This window comes from Polyodon spathula, chromosome 6 (genome assembly GCF_017654505.1).
Source record: "Polyodon spathula isolate WHYD16114869_AA chromosome 6, ASM1765450v1, whole genome shotgun sequence".
Taxonomy (NCBI): Eukaryota; Metazoa; Chordata; class Actinopteri; order Acipenseriformes; family Polyodontidae; genus Polyodon; species Polyodon spathula.
Window position 1 is genome coordinate 41,090,960 of NC_054539.1, and position 22,813 is coordinate 41,113,772.

At 37.2% G+C, this 22,813-nt stretch overlaps 1 protein-coding gene across 2 annotated transcripts in view; it reads left to right on the plus strand.

Moving 5' to 3' along the window:
- Positions 1-14,819: 14,819 nt before the first annotated feature.
- The window catches only part of LOC121317189 (interferon gamma receptor 1-like), a 47,558-nt gene continuing 39,564 nt past the window's right edge, over positions 14,820-22,813 (plus strand). The window contains exons 1-2 of one of the 2 annotated variants that reach the window (XM_041252855.1): positions 14,959-15,044; positions 16,485-16,612. In XM_041252855.1, the coding sequence (XP_041108789.1) occupies positions 16,549-16,612 (64 nt within the window). In that variant the 5' untranslated portion in view covers positions 14,959-15,044; positions 16,485-16,548. Of the gene's footprint in view, positions 15,045-16,484; positions 16,613-22,813 lie in introns of both variants that reach the window. The other variant, XM_041252854.1, reaches the window with a different exon arrangement.

The following is a 22,813-nucleotide window of genomic DNA, read 5'->3' on the forward strand; positions in this document are numbered from 1 at the left end:
ATTGTCTAAATATAACTGGTGAAGTATCTGTTGCTGGTAATAGGTATTCAGAGATGATTAGAATTAGCAAAAAAAAGAAAAGCAAATAGCGAAGCTCTTTGGCCCAATGGAAGTATACATCTTTTGTTATCCATCTAAGTAAGCAATCATGAAAACAGAAAATTGTTATATGTTACACAACTTGTTCATAAAAGGCATTATTATTAGGCTTCCAAGTTGGCTTAGGAAGCTTATTGTTATTGTAAAAATGTATTTATTTATTTATTTATTTATGTATTTGTTATTGTCATTTTTCTCCCTAAACTTTAAACTGCTCCTGTGACAGTTATCATCCTGTGTAGACTGCAGTTCAGATGCAAATAGAATTGCACTCCAGCGTCAACCAAGATGGTGGCCTGATGCATTTTTTTGGAAGTTGCTGAAATACATTTTACTATCAAAATGGCTGCCACCAAATTCACCAAAACCCACCCAAACATCAAACTGCTTCTGTTTGTAAAACAAGATGGCAGCCAGAACTACATTTAGTTCTTAAAATTAAAACCGCTTCAGTTAAAAAATGGTTTATTTTATTAACTCCAAAGTTGACAAACATGATCCCTGTGACAATATAATTTGCTTTTTCAAAAATTGTGTTTGTGTGTAAACCTATATGGCAACCTGACGCATTTCTTTAAACACCTTTTAAAATCTTCGGTCAAATGTAAAACTAGCTTATAACTTCTTATAGTGCACATAGGGTTACTGTACAACACATTTAGGAGCCCATATATGCTCGATTCAAAAAGGACCTTGATCCTGACCTTTGACCTCTCCTTAAGGTTAAATGTAAAATTAGCTTATAACTCCTTACTGTGTGTAGATAGGGTCATGGTTACTGTGGTGTTTAAAGTTATAAAGCATCATGAGATAATGAACTAATACAGTATTCTGAATTGAAACCTCATGGAGGTGTATTATTATTATTATTATTATTATTGTTATATTATTATTATTATTATTATTATTATTATTATTATTATCTTACCCACTGTCATCAAATATCTCATCACCAATTTCTCCACTGGCAAAGCAATTGGCAAATATCACAATTTGCCCAAATAAAACTGCTGTTTGTACTCCCAGGTTATTAAACGACAGCATTTAACAGACATTTGGCATCTGAGATGGCTTGAATATTAACAGAATTAAAACCTTTCCTGCATACGCACAGGTGCTCTTTCAAAGCAGGGGGCTGTGATGGAAATAAAATGAATTCTGGTTGGAAATCTCCCTCCCGACCTGTGAGGGCACGAAGTAGCGAAAGGGAAAATCTTTGGACGGGCTGGCCAAACAGTTAATTTCCAAGGTCGGAAAGTCAGTCAGCCTTTAAGAAGGGGAGACTCCGTTGCTGGAATGTGTTGACCTGGAAGGTAAACGAGGTACCAGCAGCAACAATAAAGGCAGCTGCAATCGTTTACCAAGGGGTCATGCGTGATAGCATAAAGGGGTCAAAGAATCATTAATCTTTTCCTTCACTTGGGTTTTGTTCATTGACCTGTAGTTACTGCCTGTGAATTGTCATTTGTGAAAAGAGTATTCATGAGTGTTTGTTTGTTTTTACGTGTTGTTAGTAATTGTCTTGTTTGTTAAATCACCAGACAGTTAAACACGTTTCCGGAGCTGTCGCTATCGGGCCAGCACAAGCCAGAACAGCACTTCACAACAGTCACTAAAATTACCTGTTATCACCTACCACAAGCACTATTACTCACACCCATGTTTTAGTATTGTGGGGCGGATAAGGATTATTGTTTGGGACTGTAACCCCGTTTTCTAAATGGCTCCGCACAATACACATTGTTGTGTATTGTTGGGGCATTTTCTTTTGATCACCAGACCCAGATTAAAAAAATAAAGCTTTCCAAACCGGATTACAATTGTCTGTGAGTACTCCTGCACTGCCTCACCTCTACACCTGTGCACAATCGCCAGTCACTTTGACACAGGAGAAAAAATTGGTATTTAAGATCCTTCTATGGCAGATTTCTTGATCTAATTAATCGCACAGATTACAAATGCAGCACATGTACATTTTTTTATTTATATTTAAACATGAACTAATTTCGACACAGTGAAAACAAAGTTTGCTTGTGCGTACTGTCAGTGCTGCAAACCTGAGGGGGATACATGTATAGGTGTCTCACATGTAGGGCTATGTGTTTAAATCAACCTGGAAACAAACACAAATAAATGCATTTCAAGCCATATATCGTCCTTGCCTCTTGCGATGCTCAACTACATCTACAAGATAAATTTGCTGGACCTATATCCTAACCTCAGTAGTATTGACTTGTGTCTGCTTTTGGAAAAAACTTTTGGCATTTTTTTTCCCCCAATAAATACACGTGGAGGCTATTGCGGCAAAATGGTTAACAGTGTGCAGGTGCAGGAATGCAGCAGTGATCAATGAACAGACAGACAATGGTAATCCAGGTGCAATGATATTTTATTTGTAAATCCAAAGTCCGATGACAAAACAGTAGTAAACAACAACAATGAGAACAGGCAATACAGGCGTGTATGCTCTGTTAATCCCCGGGTTGTTCCCTGTGACAGAGAAAAAATGATTCTTGGTGATTAAATCTCCCTTCCATCCTGTGAGGGAACTGTGTAAAGGCAACAGAGTACCGTGGACTGGATGGCCCAACAATTCATTACCAGGGTTAGAAGGAAGTCGGCCATCTAGAAAGGGAGTGGAGCGACAGTACACTAAATCATCGACCCAGAAGGGAAACAATGTAGCAGCCTCGGATTGGAGGAGCGGTTGCACTCGTTAACCAAGAGGTCATGGTTAACAGCATATAAGGAGATACAGAGAGGTTATCTGTTCCTTTATTGTGGTTACACTAAACCAGAAGGACCTCTGATTTTGTAAACAACCGTGAGTGTTTTGTTTGTTTTGTCTGTCTGTCAAAAACCCTGTTATTTGTTCACTAAGACTATACAGCTAACACGATCCGGAGCTGTTGGTGATGGCCAGCACAAAACCTGGACAACAACACTATTGTACACATAGATAATTGTATTTCACCACTTGCACTTAAACCACTCACTCATGGGTGTATTTGTGTATGTAAATTGACTGTGTGTATTATTTGGGACTGTAAACCCTTTATTTAGAACAGTGCAATACACATTGCTGTGTATTGCCTGGGATTATTATTTGGATTTATGGATTATCGTTGTCTGTCTGTTGTCATGTAACAAAAAACACAAACAGTGATATATCCGGTTAAGTGCTGGCCTTTAGTGACAGCTCTGGGTCGTGTTTCAGCCGTCTAATAACAACAAACAGTATTTAGACACGACAAAAACAAACAAAACACTCACGATAACAACACAGGTTCTCCAGTTCAACATAACCGTACAAAGGAAAAGATCACTTCTCTTCGCCCCCTTTTCTACCTTCAATCATGACCCCTTGGTTAACTAGTGCAACCACTCCTCCAATCCGCAGCTGCCACATTGTTTCCCTTCCGGGAAATTCTAGATGACCGACTTCCTTCTAACCCTAGGAATGATTTGTCTGGCCATCCAGTCCAATGCATTCTGTTCCCTTTACATAGCGCCCTCACAGAATCATTCTGCCTATGTCATAGCTATGTACAACATTTTCGTGCAGACAGTGTTTGTTGGATTAGATGCACTGTTCAAGTCTGCTGTAGTTAGGTGCGCGTTATCATATTGCAGCATCAAATCCTGGTGCCAGCAAGTCTGTCAGCTTTTGCTACAAGATCTACAAGCTCTAATAGCTCCCTATTTGTATGGAAATGAACTGACTACATCTGTGGTGGTTGACTGTCTATGCGCAAACTTATAAAATATGTAATTTTGGTAGAGCATAAACCTTTAGACATTTTTTTTTCTTTTCTAATTACAACGAATTGGAAAAGGATGTAGCAAAACAATCTACATCTGGCATTCCACCTTAGAAAAAAAGTAGCACATCCACCTCGCCCCCTCTACCAGACAGAGTGTGTCCATCCCACCTCTAGCAGACATCCACCCCCACATCATCTACCTTTGTGGAGGTGGCAACTGTTCCTACAGAGAAGTGGAAAACAGAAGCAGAGGCAGGTGAAGCACCAAAGCAGCCAAACTTTGCTCTAGCAAGAACCCCAGGTGTTAAGCAATGCTACCAGCACATATTCAAGATCTAATCTGTTTCAGTTTGTTTTTCCAAAAGACACCCTCTGTGCCAATACAAATAAACAGGGTGAAAAACTTTTTTTTTCCTGGAACCCAGTGGGGCTGAATGAGTTCTACACATATCTGGCCATCATTTTATTCATGGGGATTGTTGGACTACGCAGTGTCAAAAGCTACTGGACAGGCAATGACTACTTTGGAATGCCATTCTGCAAACAATTCATGAGCAGAAACAGGTTTCTACCCATCATGTGGAATCTGCCCATGAGCAACCTTGAAGAAGATGATGAAAAAAATGACACTGTAGAGTATGATCGACTGTTCAGACTTCGCCCCCTTCTTAATGACTTACTAACCTCCTGTAAAGCATTTTATCAGCCAAGACAGAATGTCTCCATTGATGACGGATGGTTGCATCCAAAGCAAGAATTTTATTAAAACAGTATATGAAAGACAAGCCAACTAGAAATAATTTGTTTTGGCTGACTCTAATAATGGCTACACTTGTCAGTTCAACATTTATACAGGAAAGAGCACAAGTGTTACAGGGAATGTACTGAGTTCTGACTCAGTAATGTCCCTGATGCAAACATAATTTTTCGGACAAGGTTACAGATTATACCGTGATAACTTTTAAACAAGCCCACAGCTCTTACAGACATTTATCAACATCACTTTGTTGCTTGAGAAACCATCAGGGAAAACAGAAAAGGCTTTCCCCAGACAAAAATAATGCTCTAAAAAGGAAATCAGACAGAGGAAGCATTAGGTGGATCAGTGAAGTCAATCTCTTATTTGTGATGGATGGATTAGATGGATGCCAGAGAGGTGTCTTTGTGTTCCACAATTAATAAAGCCTTTTCTGGGGAGACAGTACAAGAAGGGTACAATCCAGAGCTGGCACCTGGCAATCCAAACATATCAGTACACCTACTGCCTTCAAGAAGCATAACAAATTCATGGGGGGTGTGGACTTATCTGACCAGCTAATTCACTGTGCCATGTGCTGCACAAAACACAAACATGGTATAAATCCTTCTTTTACTATTTCATAGACATTGTGCACAGCTTTTTGCTGCACAAGAAAATCAGTGAGCTAACAGGAATGCAACAGGATACCCAAAAGGTGTTCTGCCAGAAGTTGTGTTTTGAACACTGTGGGGAGCAGTTGGCAATGCAAGGCATGTGATGTCTCACTGTACATGAACTGTTTTATGGACTGGCACAAATAATTTGAATGTGTTTTTATTTTTTCTTATTTCTTTCACATGTTGTTGATATTTTGCACCTGGTTCAATTTTACAGGTTTTTTTTTTTTTATTTCGTGTTTTTGGTATATTTTGTATATATGGTCATAATTCCTTTATTTTTTTTTTTTAGCCAATGTTCAGTTCATGTTGAAGTTTCACTGTACACCGGTTTTGATGTCAGTTTTTACCTGGCAATGCTAAAATATTTTTTATTGAAATTAAAAATCATTGAATTTGTTTTGTGTTTTTTTTATCTGTACTAAACAGAGTGAGACTCAGACAATTTAAATTTCTGAACCCCCAGTGTATGCACATTCATTTCATGTGTAACATGTACCTATAACCTTTATAGTTAGAGTTATAACCGCAAATTTGTAAAAGCTATAAAAAAACAGGCGAAAATAGCTTGGACCCTAAAGGGTTAAAGGCATTAGAGGCTAGCACATTATCCTGCTTAGCCGCATAGCCCTCCTAAATTATTTGAACATTTCTCAACCCACCCTTTTGGTTATACCTTGCAACAAGATATGTTGTTCTCTTAATGACTTGCAACACACTTTATCTGTTGTACTTTCATTGTTCCTAATTTCTGGAAGTCAGGACTCCACTTCTCTTAAAATTTAACCCATATTGTTGAAATGTAATTTGAATGTGCACTTTTTATGTTTGAATCCAGTATGCAATGTTTCCCATCTAGGGGTTTTGGCTGGTTAGTAGCAATTTGCATTTTGATCCTTCCAAACCTTAAATCTGGAATATCCTGTTATTGCTAAGATAAAACATCCAGTCAAGGACATGTTCTTATCACACCCACGCTGAAAGGTTTATCATAGGCGTCATAATGTTCAATAAACAGATTTTTAAATTATCCCGCATAGGGGATGAAATCTCTGATAACAAAGATTTACTAGTGGAGACAGTTGAGTCACTACATTTTTCATATATCTGAAAAAACCTTTATCTAGTTGTGATGAAACTTGGCTTTAACATTATTTAGTTATTGGAAGTATCAGATTGTGGCAATGTATGGAGGGGTCTCTCTTTACATCTGTCTGTCCCTATCAGTCTGTTTTAAATGCTGTCATTTGAATACGATACAAAGGTCTTAAATACCACTTTTTCAATTTTCGTTCACTTATATGGCTGGAGGTCTTTGCTTATACTTACTTTCCTTAAATTGATAAATTGTTTCAAACTTGTTAATGCTAAAACTTTATAATATGCATCCTTTTGTTTTTCCATGCTTCCCTTCGACTCAGGTAAGGTCAGTTTTTTTATGACAATACTATAATCCACTTCCTGTGTTACAAGAAGTAAGGCTAAACCTCATCTTAACCCGTGTGGGGTCAGGTGGATTAGTAAACAATGGGAAACAATATCAGAAATCTAGTCATGTAAAAGGCTTTGGATTGAGGATTCAGGCTTGTTTGATCTAAGGACATGGATTACCCATTTTCCTATATCAAACATATTTCACAGTTGATATAAAAGCTATACACATTATCTTAGAGGATGGATGAAATATTTTATTAGGATTTTAACATGAAAGAGTTTAATACAATTGATATTGACTGCAATTTTCACCTTATAGTGAAAATCTGTTCAACCTGGGTTTGAGAAAGTGACCTCCAGTTTCAGGCAATATTATCCATTGTCTTTTCCTCTTTCAAATCCTTGTGGCAACAGTTTTCTAGTACATTATATCTGTATAATATACACTGTATATAAAAGAAGGAGACAAGCCTTATACTGTGTTTATTTTCTTTTTGCCCACTGCCTTCCCATCACACGCAATGAATCATTTCCTGTGTGGGTGCATCTCTCTTGTGTGCCGCTCCCTACTGAGACAAGAACGGAACACCTGGACCAAAGCTATAAGATTATTGTACAGTTTATAACTGTAGCCTGTTCCAAGAATGATGTGCTACAAGGCAGAAGAAACTGATTCAACACTTAAAAAAAAACTATAAAGAAACTATTCACACAATGCTTTAACTGCTCCTACCCACAACCAACATGTTCATCGACAGTTTTATGCAGTTATATTGGTTTTATAATGGATATCTTTCAGGATTATCAGTAATCCTGAGAGAAGTTCCAGCTCTTAGCAGCACAGTTTTAAACTGGTTCATTGCTGAACATGGAGGTTATTACACAACAAGTATTTTAGTCTTTCCTTGTTTTAAGGTGTTGTTTTTTAATTTGAAAAAAGTCAGTTTATTTCAGCTAAGTGACGTGCTGTTGCTATGCCTTCACTGGACTCTGTATGACCTTTACAGCAATGGCATAACTGGTTTCAAAAGTGGGGGGACAGTTTCTGTAGCTGGGGCATTATGACAAAGAAAGAATGAATCTTGGTTATAAATCTCCCTCCCAACCTGTGAGGGCATTGTGTATAGGGAACAGTGTGCCCCAGATTGGATGGCCTATCAATTAATTCCCATGGAAAGGTGGCAGTCTGCCATCTAGAAAGGGGGCAGAGCTACAGTACACCAGATTGAAGGAGAAACTATTGCACTCGCCAACCAAGGTGACGTGGCTAGGTGATTTGTTCCTTTTGTTATGGTTAAACTGAACTGAGAAAGGAGTACTATGAGTTACTTTGAGTGTTTTGTTTGTTTTGTCGTGTCTAAAATCTACTTGTTTGTTCTTATTAGATGCTAAAAGCCAGCACTAAACCTAGACAACACTATTGTACATAAATCAATTGTATTTCACCACAAGCACTATGGCACTCACTCTGGACTTGTGATCCAGTATGTGTCTTTGTGTGTGTTCTACTATGTTTAATCTTTGAAACTGTGTATTATTATTTCAGGACTGCAACCTGTTGTTTAGACAATATTGCCTGGGATTATTCTTTGTGGTTTACAGACCAGGATTATACCATAAAACCTGTTTGGATCGTGAACTTTGTTGTCTGTCTTCTGTTTCGTAATCACATCATCACTACACCTGCACACTGCAAACCACTTTGCCACAGGCATGCATGGAGATTATTCTATCTGAAATAATAAAATATGTTCAATGAGGAGAATCTTGCATTAAATAACCACCTTTATTATAATACAAAATCTTAAAGATTTCCAAAAACATTTAACCCAAATAATGGGTGAATAAAAATAAAAATAGTTGGAGGACAGCCAAAAAAACAAACAATAAAATAAAACATCTATGTGATGTGTTAATCCCAGTGAACAAATACGATTAGGCAGAGGGAGCATTGTATACCCCCCCCCCCCCCCCCCCCCCCCTCCCAGGACGAGGCTGGGAGTGAGGTGGTGGTGGTTGGGGTGGATGTGGTCATTCAAAAGCACTGCAAGACTGAGTTTCTGAAATAAGTATGTATAAATATATATTATAGGAGCATCGTATACTTCTCCCCAAAGGAACAGAGAGGCTGAGAGGTTCGCGGAAAATCCCTATTCCCTCAGAATTGGTGCGATGTGTTCTTCCCTGTGAACAAAAAACAAAAGCAAACCAAAAATGAAAGATAATATATGTGGGCAGAGTTCCACATACAACTAAAAACATCCCATGGGTAAGTAATTATTTCTTCTATTTTTCTTTAAATTATTTTAAGGAAGGCTGTCTCCCCCAGCCAGGCTTGCCGGGTCCTTATTTCAAACTGACGTCTTCTGTCAGTATCACTGTGTCTTCCCAAACACAGCCACCTGAATGCACAACCAAGCACAGTTCTTATGGGCCGAGCAATCTCCCAAGGCCTGCCTCTCAGCCACTCAGAGAGAGGGAAAGCCGCACACCCTCTTCCCAACCTCTTTGTTTCATCGCCATGACTGACAGGCGGATCCTACGAGACTGCTGCCCTCTATCTGCAGTACCATGCATGTGCCAGATAGTCTGTCCAGATCTCTCCTGTTACAATATGTAAATACATATATAATTATGGCCACCTACACCACTTCACACATTTTGCCGAATGTGAAAACTAAAAACTAAAAAATGTTATCACATAATGTGAGATCTGCTTTTGTGTGACTGAAGGCAATGGAAGGAAGACGAAACATACTAAAAAAGGAAAAAAATCTCCCCTCCAGGACTAAAAAAATTGCATAATTATGTATAATAGATGGCACCATATAACAAAATGCAGTTTGTTTTGTTTTTCTTTCAATATATACAAAGGGTATGGTAGGGTTGGATGCTGGAATAAAGTCCTTCTTAGGATGTTGGTTCCAGATGTTGTTGGGCAACGAGAATATCTTTAATACTGTTCCTTGTGCATATCGCATAAGCCTCTGAAGACCACCGACCAAGCTTTATGACATGCGCAGGAATATTTCGCTGAGCAGCTGTGGCTGCAGCTCCAATCCTGAAGGAATGCCATGAATAGTTTAAGAAAGAAAGAACACCTTTTTGTAGATCTTGGAGTGTTGCAGAAACCAGGACCTGGAGGCTGCCGGGTTATGCAGAGTTAGGATGGTGTGGATTGGGGTCTGGAGACCAGATATCAGCATGGAAGTGTGGGGACAAAAAATAAAATAAAAAATGGAATTAGTGTGAGAAATGTGAAGTTTCTCTTTCCCTTAATTTATCAGATTTATGACACTCTACATGCTCCAAATGCACAGAATATGACAACTGAGACTGAAGTTCAAGGTGAACACGAACTGCGGAAAAACACCTCGTCAGGCAGCTAGAAGCAGAAAGAACAATGAATATGATTAGTATGATATTTTTTATGTGTTTTAAAATGTGCAATTGAAGTTTAAGGTCTCCAATGTAGAAGTCCGATAATGGATCAAGGAACAGGTTTCGGTGGGGATTTTGCCATGCCGGAGGAACCCACAATAGCAGAGGTGACATAGTTTCTAGAAGGACATCCTTGAATGGGGAGAAGCATCTGGAGCGCAGAATGTTGACAGATCTCCAGAACTTCTTTGTGATGGGTGATTTGGAAGATGGTTAGAGTAGATCTTAGATGTCCTGCGGCGGTATTTGTAACCTGAATGTTGGAGCATATCCTTGAATGTCTTGCAGCGTTATTTCAAAATTAAAATAGATTTTCTATTGGATCCATTGGAGGATTGGTGTGTGAGTGAGTGATAGAACATCCAGTTTATCAGGCATTAGAGAAGCAAGTATAATGCATACAAAGGTTTTGTAATATAACTGTAGTAATTACCTTCTGGTAAGTTAGTCTAGTCTGTGGTTAGAAAAATAATACGAATGACGAAATTCAATGTCCCAGGAAAATTACTGTTTGAATTGTTTTTGATCTTGACTAATTGGCTGTGTGACTTACTTAGAAATCTGGCACATGGAACGAAATGATCACAGCATGATAAAACTGCCCTTTTTATGTGTTTATAGCTGAACATTATTGTAGTTAAATACTGGGAACACCTGTGTTATAAATGAATCATGATAGAAACATTTTTGATTAACTATGAATTGGAAATTTCAGACTCATGGTCCACTTCATATCAAACACGCAAAATATACTTTATACCCCAATCAACGTAATACAATTATGCCCTCTGCAGATCTGATTGGCAGCAACTCTGGCAAGCAGAACACAATTATTATTATTTTTATATATATTCCAAGGCTATATTTTAAGCAACAATCACCTACCACAAGATACCAGGCTGAATCAAGCGACACGCTCCAAAGTCTTGACCATCGTCAGTCAAGTTCAGCCCACTCTCACTCTGAGACAACACCAGGAGCTAGCTTGACTGCCAGCGCCAAGAAGGCGTTAACCAGTGGGAAGCAGCAATCCACCCCCCTGTGCAGATCTAGAAGTTGATCCCAACAACAATACAGACAAATGAAAGTCAAACCAGAGGTATCATTAACCAATGGGGTAATGAGTATTTCAAACGTAATATATGCTTATATAAATCAAATGAAACTCGAGATGCATAAAAGGCACATTTCTTTACCCCTTGCAAGCAGACAAGTGAGTGCAGCAATGGTAGAGACGACATGACTACGCAAACAGAGCGGCCGAGACAGACTGTGCACACACCAACAAGGCCAGAAGCAGACACAATTCATGAGGGATCCAATTATTGAATTATGCTAGACCACTTAAATGCATTGATTAAATGCACAATATTTAGTCTAAATCGGACCACATCTTCATATTACTTTATATAGACAGTCACATTTCCTGCCCCTCCCGTGGCAAATGCACGAATCCCATCCTGTAGAACAATGTTCCTCACAAACTGTCAATAAGCACAACATTGGTGTTATTTTGACCCCAAAAAATACCAGAAAACATTATACCAATAAATTATCGTGAAATAAAAGTTTTATTATTGTAATGTGAGGGGGACATTTCCCCATCATTGAAAAAGAGATCTGGACGTGTGCCCTGCGTTCCCTGTATAAATTACGCCTATGCTTTACAACATTTGAAATCCCAATGAAAGTGAGAGGCAGATAGAGCCCACTTGTCATATAATGCTGGTTAAAGAGCTACTTATGGTTGTTTAGTCCCTTTACTATAATATTCTGCATAAACAAAGTAGTAAACCTTTCTTAGGGTTTAAAAATACAATCTGAGTATCCAGTAAGAAACTAGAAACCATGCTTGTTCAAATTCCCCACTCTTGATGGTCACTACAGTCACCAGCAGTTGCTGGAATTTTCAGCTGGGTTTTTAATAAACCAGCTTTGTGACCACTAGTAACAAAACCAAAAACCAGACGTAAGTCCCCGTCAGATTGAATTCCCATAAGAAAAAGAGGAACTTTTTGTCAGGTGGCTTGTTTTTGACTCAAAATATTTCTTATTGTTTCTTAAAAAAATACTTTTACATAAATATTCAGAAGCAACCCTTGAGTGTTAGAGCTCACTTAAGTCTCAGTATTAGCAAGCATTAGCTCGATGCACTTAAGTGAGCACTGACACTGAAAGGTTTGTTTCTGTTGTCTCTTTTGAAAACATTAAAAAGTCGAAACTAGCCAAATGCACATGGCTGTATAACTGTATACATTTTCGTAGCATTACAGTACATTATATTTGCAAAGCACAGAAAATTTAAATTGACCAAGCAATTTTACCATTGCAAACTTTTTATTATAGGACAGTGTAATGTCCAGCACCAGCACTCGTCCAACCTGGTCAGAACTGGTAGCTTGCAGATTGAAGATATTTATGGCCATATTCAGAAACAACACTTGAATGTAGTGCTCACTTACAATAAACTGCTTTCTCAATATAAGCATCCAACAACTTGGTACAAGTGTTGTTTCTGAATATGACTGCAAATGCTGGTGGAAAGTTAAATAGGTTCAAGAGATATAACAGGGCAATAACTAAAATATTCACCATAGGAGAAGCAGTAAATAAAGTTAATTCTTAAATCTCACTGTCCAGGACATTGGCAGTTGTTGAAATTTCCAGCAGTAGCTATTCATAATTATCATTATATATATAGTACTGTGCAAAAGTTTTAGGCAGGTGTGAAAAAATGCTGTAAAGTAAGAATGCTTTCAAAAATAGACATGTTAATAGATTATATTTATCAATTAACTAAATGCAAAGCGAATCTACAGAAGAAAAATCTAAATCAAATCCATATTTGGTGTGACCACCCTTTGCCTTCAAAACAGCATGAATTCTTCTAGGTACACTTGCACAAAGTCAGGGATTTTGTAGGCATATAGTCAGGTGTATGATTAAACAATTATACCAAACAGGTTCTAATGATCATCAATTCAATATGTAGGTTGAAACACAATCATTAACTGAAACAGAAACAGCTGTGTAGGAGGAATAAAACTGGTTGAGGAAAAGCCAAACTCAGTTAACAAGGTGAGGTTGCAGAAGACAGTATACTGTCAAAAGTCATACACCATGGCAAGGCTGAGCACAGCAACAAGACACAAGGTAGTTATACTGCATCAGCAAGGTCTCTCCCAGGCAGAAATTTCAAGGCAGACAGGGGTTTCCAGATGTGCTGTCCAAGCTCTTTTGAAGAAGCACAAAGAAACAGGCAATGTTGAGGACTGTAGACGCAGTGGTCAGCCAAGGAAACTTACTGCAACAGATGAACGACACATCATACTTACTTCCCTTCGCAATCGGAAGATGTCCAGCAGTGCCATCAGCTCAGAATTGGCAGAAAACAGTGGGACCCTGGTACACCCATCTACTGTCCGGAGAAGTCTGGTCAGAAGTGGCCTTCATGGAAAACTTGTGGCCAAAAAGCCATACCTGCGACGTGGAAACAAGGCCAAGCGACTCAACTATGCACGAAAACACAGGAACTGGGGTTCAGAAAAATGGAAGCAGGTGCTCTGGACTGATGAGTCAAAATCTGAAATGTTTGGCTGTAGCAGAAGGCAGTTTGTTCGCCGAAGGGCTGGAGAACGGTACACGAATGAGTGTCTGCAGGCAACAGTGAAGCATGGTGGAGGTTCCTTGCAAGTTTGGGGCAAATGAAGTTGGGGATTTGGTCAGAATTAATGGTCTCCTCAATGCTGAGAAGTATAGGCAGATACTTATCCATCATGCAATACCATCAGGGAGGCATCTTATTGGCCCCAAATTTATTCTGCAGCATGACAACAACCCCAAACATACAGCAAAAGTCATTAAGAACTATCTTCAGCGTAAAGAAGAACAAGGAGTCCTGGAAGTGATGGTATGGCCCCCAGAGAGCCCTGATCTCAACATCAACGAGTGTGTCTGGGATTACATGAAGAGAGAGAAGCAACTGAGGCTGCCTAAATCCACAAAAGAATTGTGGTTAGTTCTCCAAGATGTTTGGGCCAACCTACCTGCCGAGTTCCTTCAAAAACTGTGTGCAAGTGTACCTAGAAGAGTTGATGCTGTTTTGAAGGCAAAGGGTGGTCACACCAAACCAAACACAGATTTTTCTTCTGTTAATATAATCTATTAACATGTCTATTTTTGAAAACATTCTTACTTTACAGCATTTTTTCACACCTGGCTAAAACTTTTGCAGTGTACTATATATATATATATATATATATATATATATATATATATATATATATATATATATATATATATATTTGCATCTGTTAGCACCTCATATTGGAATGTCTACTGCAAAGATAGATTTAGACATATCTCAAATTAATTTATAGATATCTCTAAATATTTTAAGATTTCTCTAAATCCTTTCCAGTTATCTAATTTTAAGATTTCTAAAATACATTTCGAGATATCACAAAATCATTTTCAGATATCTTTAAATCATTTCAAGATATCTTAAAATGAAATCTGAGATATCTCTAAATGATACTTTGGCTTGCCATACATGTCTGTTAACAGTACAGCAGAGCGCTGTGCTACCAAGCTACTCTTCTGTGATTTGTGCTCTACCTCTCTGGGAAAACTCCCACTCGCAGATGCGTGTTTAGCACGGGGATCTTTTATGTGTAATGTAGGAAGTGATCAGCCAGTTTCATCAGGCCTGCCGTTGTTTAATGGTCGTTTACTTACAGTTGTTTTCTGACTTGCTGGCAAAATATTTTTTCGTTGGCCGACGGAAAAACTGTTTCTGAATTCCGAGTGTGATAAAAATGCAAATTAAGGGAGCTGTGTTTTGGGGATTTGCGGTATTGTCCATAACTCTGGAGAAAGATGTTTCCGGTGGTAAGTTAAACAAAAATGCAGCTATTGTTAATCAGTGAAAATAATGTCTAGAACTAGTGACACTAGCATGTAGGTAGTCGGAATACTGCCGTAACGTGTATGTATAATTTGTAGTTTTATGAAGGTACATCAGCGAATTACCGTTTTTTTTTCGTTTGATCTGACATTTTTACAAGGTCAATGTAATTAATTTACTGTAATGTTACGATTATTTTAATTACATTATTTTCACAGATTAACATCAGCTTTATTTGTATTTGTTTTTACGACCTGTGTAATTAAATAACTGTATTACGATTGTTTTAATTAAATCAATTTCACAGGTTAACATCAGCTTTACTTTCAAAGACGTGTTTGTTTGACTATAACCAGGGGGTTCGCATTTGCGGTTAGTACAGCATGTTTTTGCTTGCCGGTACAGGTTAGGTGTACTGAATGCATATTTACGTTTGACGCGAAATGGGAATTTGGGCAAATATTTACAACTAGACAGCAAAAAATGGTCTATTAAACGTTGATGCATTGAATGTACACGAAATAGAACAGACTGTCAGATTGGAATGAAAAACAAGCACAGAAACTGGTCGTTTCCCTTTATGCCGAGACTTTGGACAAATTCAGCTTAACCCACTAGAGTTCCCGCTACAGACTCATAACCACAGACAAGATTATAGTTTTTAGAACTCATCAAGTAAAATAATTCTCTAAAATTATCCATTTTCGTATGTATGTAAAATCAGTAGTTGTTACATATACTGGTGTCCAAATGATTTTGACATTCTAGATGTTTGTTAATAGCGCTATATAGTAAATAGCTTTGATTTAAAAAAAGAAACCCAGCTAATTTATTAATTTATCTGAATTTATATAAATCATTAATCATTATTAATTTTATGTTTGGAATAATATTTGTAACTGAATTAATAATTTTAGTTGAATCTTCAATAAATTGTAATAAAAATCTTTGAAATACACCTCAAGGAGGTATAATTATTTAAAAGGTTGAACCAGGAAAGCAACATTATTAAAATGTCCTGCAGAATCAGACAATAATATTTTCTATCAGTACCATCTTGTTATGGTTGTGTACCTATGACCATTATATCATTTATAAATGTATCACATGGTGAACAAATATTACATTTTTCAAGCTTAGGAATCATGGCTTTGTTTGGGCTGAACAGATATCACTAGAAACAGTAGCTGAGGTTGTTTACATGCTCCAGGGGTGTGCATTAGGATCAGGCAAACTGAGAGAGATGAGGAATTGAGCAGCATATAGTTTTCTATATTTTAGACATGCTCAGACCAGGTCTAAAGATATGTGGTAAATAATTGATTAAACCAGCATTTACAGAAGGAAAGAGCAAGTGCATCCATTTAATATCCCTGCACGCAGTATCCATTTTGATATCAGGCTTCTTTATTTTACTTCGACAGAAACATGCAAAGCATCAGGCTGCTGCATCTCAACCTGGATTCTGTGCTGCACTGAGTGATACACATGCAAGAGCAAGCATATGTTACTTTTGTTTTAAATTATAAACTACTTTTGTTTTTACAGTTTTGTATGTATTATGCCTGCTTACATACTAGTTTCTTTGGAAATGTTTATTTTATTATATGTTTATTTAAATACAGCATTTCAGCTATGCAGATGTTTGATATGATGTGCTAGAATAAAACGTTTGAGTTGTATCTGATAGTTTCTTTCATTTTAGTATTGATGTTTAAAATATACAGTATTTTTCATGACAGCATCCAGTCTATTCTTGAAGCATCCAATAAAGTCTCTGCTTCAACAACTCTGTCCGGCAGCCTGTTTCAGTGGTTCACCACCCTTTCTGTGAAAAAGCTCCTTCTCCCCTCAGTTTTGAATATGCCCATCAGCTTCCACCCGTGGCCCCTGGTTCTGTTCTCTGTGACGTGAAAAATAATTCTCAGCAGTTATTTTGTTAAACCCCTTAACAATTTGAAATACCTCTATTAAGTTGCCTGACTCGTCTTCTTTCTAGGCTATATAGATTCAGCTCTTTCAGTCTCTCTTCATGTGACATACCCTTCAACCTGGAATTAATCATGTTGCTCTCTTCTGTACTCTCTCCAATGCCTCAATGTCTTTCTTATGATATGGGGACCAGAACTGGACACAATATTGTAGGTGTGGTCGGGTACCAGTGTATTGTATAATTTTAATGTAACTTCTCTTGATTTGAATTCAACTATCTTGGCTATATAACCCAACATTCTATTTGCCTTTTTTATAGCATGTCCGCACTGTCTAGTTGACTTAAGAGATTCATCCACTACTACTCCCAAGTGCAAGACTTTGCATTTATTTACGTTAAATTTCATCTGCCTTGCCCAAGTCTAAATCTTTTTGCATTATTAAAAGTTGTTGATTGGGAGTTGGCTACCCCTCCCAGTTTTGTGTCTTCTACAAATTTGTGTAGTTTACTGATTATGTCTTGGTCCAAGTCATTTATATAGATTATGAATAACAATGGTCCCAGTATTGATCCCTACGGTACCCCACTTGTTACAGTACTCCAGTTTGATACCTGGCCTCTAATTATAACTCTCTGCTTACTATTTTGTAACCAGTTATAAACCCATGCTGCTACTTTACCATTTATTCCTATTGATTTAATCTTTAGATATAATCTTTCGTGCAGTACTTTGTCAAATGCTTTTTGAAAATCTAAGTAGATGATGTCATACGCACTATCCTTGTCAACTCTAGTAGTCACCTCCTGAAAGAAATCTTGTAAATTAGTGAAACAAACTCTACTTTCCTAAAGACATGTTGGCTGTTACCTATAATGTTGTTGCTATATTTAATATTCTTCTGTTTTATACTTATTATAAAAAATAAAAAAAATCTAGTTTCCCTGAGGACTCCTGGATAGATTCCATTTAGGCCCTGAAGATTTGTTTATTTTAAGTGCTTACACTTAGTACTTCATTCTCTTTTGTAACAAACTGATAATTATGTTTGTGTACATTCTGTTAACTTTGGTGTATTGTAAATCCTCCTTTGTAAATACTTGTCTCTCTAATTTCTGTTTCTTTCTCTTAGTCTGCTTTTTAAGGTGTCTACAGGCTTCTCTATTTTATTTGTGAGGCTGCTCCCTTTGATTTAATAGAAATATGTTATTTTATTTTTAATACCCAGCTTAATAGATTGATTTATCCATAGTGGTTTATTCTATCGCACTTGACAGAGTTTTCTATGGTGCTTTTGTATATCTAGGTAAATTATAGCAAAGTGTAGTAAGGCATATAGTAAAATCACAAAGAAGTATGTAAAAATGACCCAGTAAATTTGTGTTTGAATACTTTTATAAGGGTATCTGGTGTTTGTCTAGTCATTGGCTGTGTGCTTACTGTCAGTGTGCAATGCTAAAGTACAAGTTTGTGCTTTAGTGAAGAGATGTGTAATCTTAGTCAATTTTGCAGATACACTTAATTTGCTATCATTTTAACTAAATAAGGACCTGACTTACTGTTTCCTGTGAACCTATAATATATCTGCTGTAGTTACAACAATCCAGCAGTACAGCACATAATGTGTACAGCTATGGCCAAAGGTTTTGCATCACCTTATAGAATTAACAAATTTTACTTTATAAAGTTGAATGAAACCTGCTGAATAATGTTACGTTAACATTATTGAATTACATACTGGTTTGTAGTTTTCCATATACTGTACTTAATGAAAAACTAACAAATTTAAAAGTGACATTTCAAAGTCTATGCTGTACTACTATTATGGCTTCCGGTAGACTTTAGCAATATCATTTTGTAGTTTCTTTGATTACATAATGTTAAATAAAAGAGCTAAATGATTTTCGTATAGTTATTTTTTATCTCAATTCTAAAATTCTAGGTGATGCTAAATTTTGGCCACAGCTGTACAACCTCTGGGTTACATTACTGGGCTGCCTCAGGGCGGGCGCATATTTAGGTGTGCAACCCCCTTCTCGTATGCAGTTTAAGTCACCTTTGCATGTTCACATATGTGACTGAAAAGCAGGCCTAAAATGTGGCGAATTGCTTGTTGGCAAGTATACGTGTGTGTGTGTATGTGTGTATATATATATATAGATATAGATATAGATATAATATAAAATTAAGTAATATCCTGTGAAGTAGTTTTTTAAAAGTAGTGAGTAGTTGTTTCTTGATGATTTCTTGGTGGCTTATTCATTATATACAGGTTTAATTCCCGAAACAAAAGGAATGCTCAAAGCAAAAGTCAGATCACGCTTTCATATGCAAACTGCACGGTACAAAACAAAACAGAACAGAACAGAACAAAATAATACAATTCCATTCTGTGGGTTTGATCCTCCAGGACTTTCTTGATCGACAAGTTTCCAAAACTATTCTTAATGAAAGAGAGAAGTGAGATGAGCTGAATGCACCTTGTAGCCACTGACCTCAGACCCCTCCTTCCGTCTTCATGAGGAGAGTCTCACAGTGCCTAAGATGGTGTTATCTTGGTGTGGCCCTTTGTTCCTTTATGCTTAACCTATGTTATCTCTTGAGCACAACAGTTCCTCCAGCAATGTGCGATTGTTTGTTTTTGTTCCAGCAGTCAGACAGTTATCGTCAGTGCAATGAAATGCAATCTCGCATTTACCAGTTACTATACCTCCTCTGATAATCTCCTTTTAAAACTAACAGAGTGTACAAATCTGCAAACAGGTAACTTATATTGCATTCAAATTTCTTTCCATGTTATCCAGTATATGACACTTTTAGAAATAAAGATGGGGGGTCCTACCGCGACAGGGTCGCCCACGAGGTACCCCGAGCCTCCTGCTGACTACTTCACTGGGTATGAATTCCGTATATGCGCAAGTCTAAACTATCATACTATGCTCATTACAGTATGTGTAAGTGTTTATCATGCTTTGTAGTTATGTGTCTCTTGTGTCTCAAGTTACAAAAGTTATCTTAAAAGTGCATGTTTCGTGACACGAGTGGCTGGTGGTGACGTCAGACCGGAAAGACAGTGAACACAGACAGCAGTGCTGGGGTAATGAAAGTGCTGCTTGCGCGTTTAATAAAGGAACAAAATAAAAGGTTGAACAAAACAAATACTTAACAAAACAAAACAGTGGCCAAAAGAAACGGATACAACAGAACTGAAACCAAACAAGTATCGTGATCAATCAATCAATCTGGAGATGGTCACATTCTGCAGTGGGTTTGCATGGATGGGGAAGTATAACAACAAAACATTGTAGTTTATACGAATTTGTATAAAGAGGCGGGGGAATACCCCGTCACATACCCCAAACATAAAAGCCAAAGATGGTTGCATGGTTGTTACTACTCCGATTTGGCTTGCTAAATTATTAGTATAATTATTATTTATTACTATTTGTCAGATAAAATAAAACACTAAACACTATCTATCTATATATATATATATATATATATATATATATATATATATATATATATATATATATATATATATATAACGATATCGCTATGGGATAGCAGCCTATATGTCATAGGAACTAAAGCAGATCGTCTACAAAATATCATTATACATAAAAAGGTTCAACGCAATCGTTCATCGTTAAAATACCATATATAATATTTTCCAATATCATAACTGAAAACTGTTACAATGTTATGATGTATGGAAAAAGGAAGTTAGAAAGACCAAGAGAGAAATAGAAATGAGCATTGCCAAGGGGGCTACAACCAATTCCAAAAAGCTTTTTCCAATATTATAACAGCAAAAGAAATTAAAGGAGGAAGTCAAATGTCGTAAGAAATACAAATGGCAACATCTAGATGAGAAAAAAAAAGAAGTTTTTACAAAGGAGGATACGGACAACATGCCCCACATGTCGACCTGTTCCTATCCAGTTTTAAATAATTTTAGCATAACCGAGGCAGAAGTGTTAAAGGAACTAGGAGCTCTTAAAATAAACAAATCCCCTGGGCCAGATGAGATCTTCCCGATAGTACTCAAGGAAATGAAATAAGTTATTTAAAACCACTAACCAAGATCATGCAACAGTCTCTTGACACAGGGGTTGTACCAACAGACTGGAAAATTGCAAACGTAATACCGATCCACAAAAAGGGAGACAAAACAGAACCAGGTAACTACAGACCAATAAGCCTGACTTCTATAATATGTAAAGTAATGAAAACTTTAAGATCCAAAATGGAAAATTACCTGTATGGTAACAGTATCCTGGGAGACAGTCAGTATGGAAAGGGAGATTGTGTCTAACTAACCTGCTTGGTTTTTTTGAGGTTGCAACATTGATAATGGACACTTGCAAAGCGTATGACATGAAAAAAGAAACAAGGACCAGGGGTCACAAATGGAGAATAGGTAAAGGGGCATTCAGAGCAGAAAATTGGAGGCACTTTTTTACACAGAGAATTGTGGGAGTCTGGAACCAACTCCCCAGTAATGTTGAAGCTGACACCCTGGGATCCTTCAAGAAGCTGCTTGATGAGATTCTGGGATAAATAAGCTACTAACAACCAAACGAGCAAGATGGGCCGAATGGCATCTTGTTTGTAAACTTTCTTATGTTCTTGTATATCAACGATCTTAATATTTGTGGATGAGAACAGTATTTTAAGTGTGTGCAGCTAAAAAGAAATGATCAGCATTTTAATGTAGGCACAGACTTCTGTAGCTGTGTATTTCGTTGCATGCAAAATAAACAATGGAGGCTGAATATGCCAAGTACCCACATTATTGATCATTATTGAGATCCACAATTCTGCAGTTTTTATATTTATCGCTTAGTTACTAAATAACAGGAAGAAAAGGTAATTATTACAAATTAAGCTTAATTATGATTGCATAAAATATCTTCTTATATTTTTGTGCATGAGTATGGGGATGGCTCTATGTACGTTTCTTAAGTATGGGAGTGTCTACTGAGCTACGTAACCAAATTGGTCGTGTGATACAAAAAGGCAGCCCTAAGTCTGCTTTGCATTCATATATATATGCAACGAATGGGCCTGGACCTGCAACGAATGGCCCTGAGCCACATTGAGGCGGTGGCCTAAATCTAGGGCTGCCTTTTCTTTTTTGGAGTGTTCACATATGAAAAAAGGCTGCCCTGAGGTGGCCCGGGCCGCCTTAAATCCTAAGTGTGAATGGGGTCTTAGTCTAGTTCCTTTATCACCACCATTGTCTCATAAAGCTGTTAAAAGATGATATTTAGAACACACATGTTCAACATAATTTAATGAGCATGATGATGTTCATATAAATTACACCGGAATACGAAGACGAGGTGGGTGGGAAGCAATTAGAAAAATAAAACATTTGGAGTGTACAAGATGTTACCACTTCTGATGGGCTGTGTTGTGTAAATTAAACAGGATTGGTAGCAAAAACAGTTGATAGGATTCATAGCATTTTGGTTAAATATGACAGTGTCAAGAACAGACTACACATTATTTCCAGAAGTAGTGTTAATGGAATTAACTTTTGGTATATAGTCTTGTGATATATTAAACCTGGCTGAATATCCCCATATAATAAGATGGAGCTGAAATTGTTCATTCACACTACAAATATAACCGTTTTGTTTCACATTTATTTCTGTTGCTGTATGCAGCTAACCTCTCCAAAAACACATATTGAAGTAATGGTATATTCCTATACCTTTGGCAACACTGTAGCACATATATTGTTGAAAATGAAAAGTACTAAAACTGTGGTTTTCATGTTTTTTTTTTTTTTTTAAATTTAGTTATTCAAACAG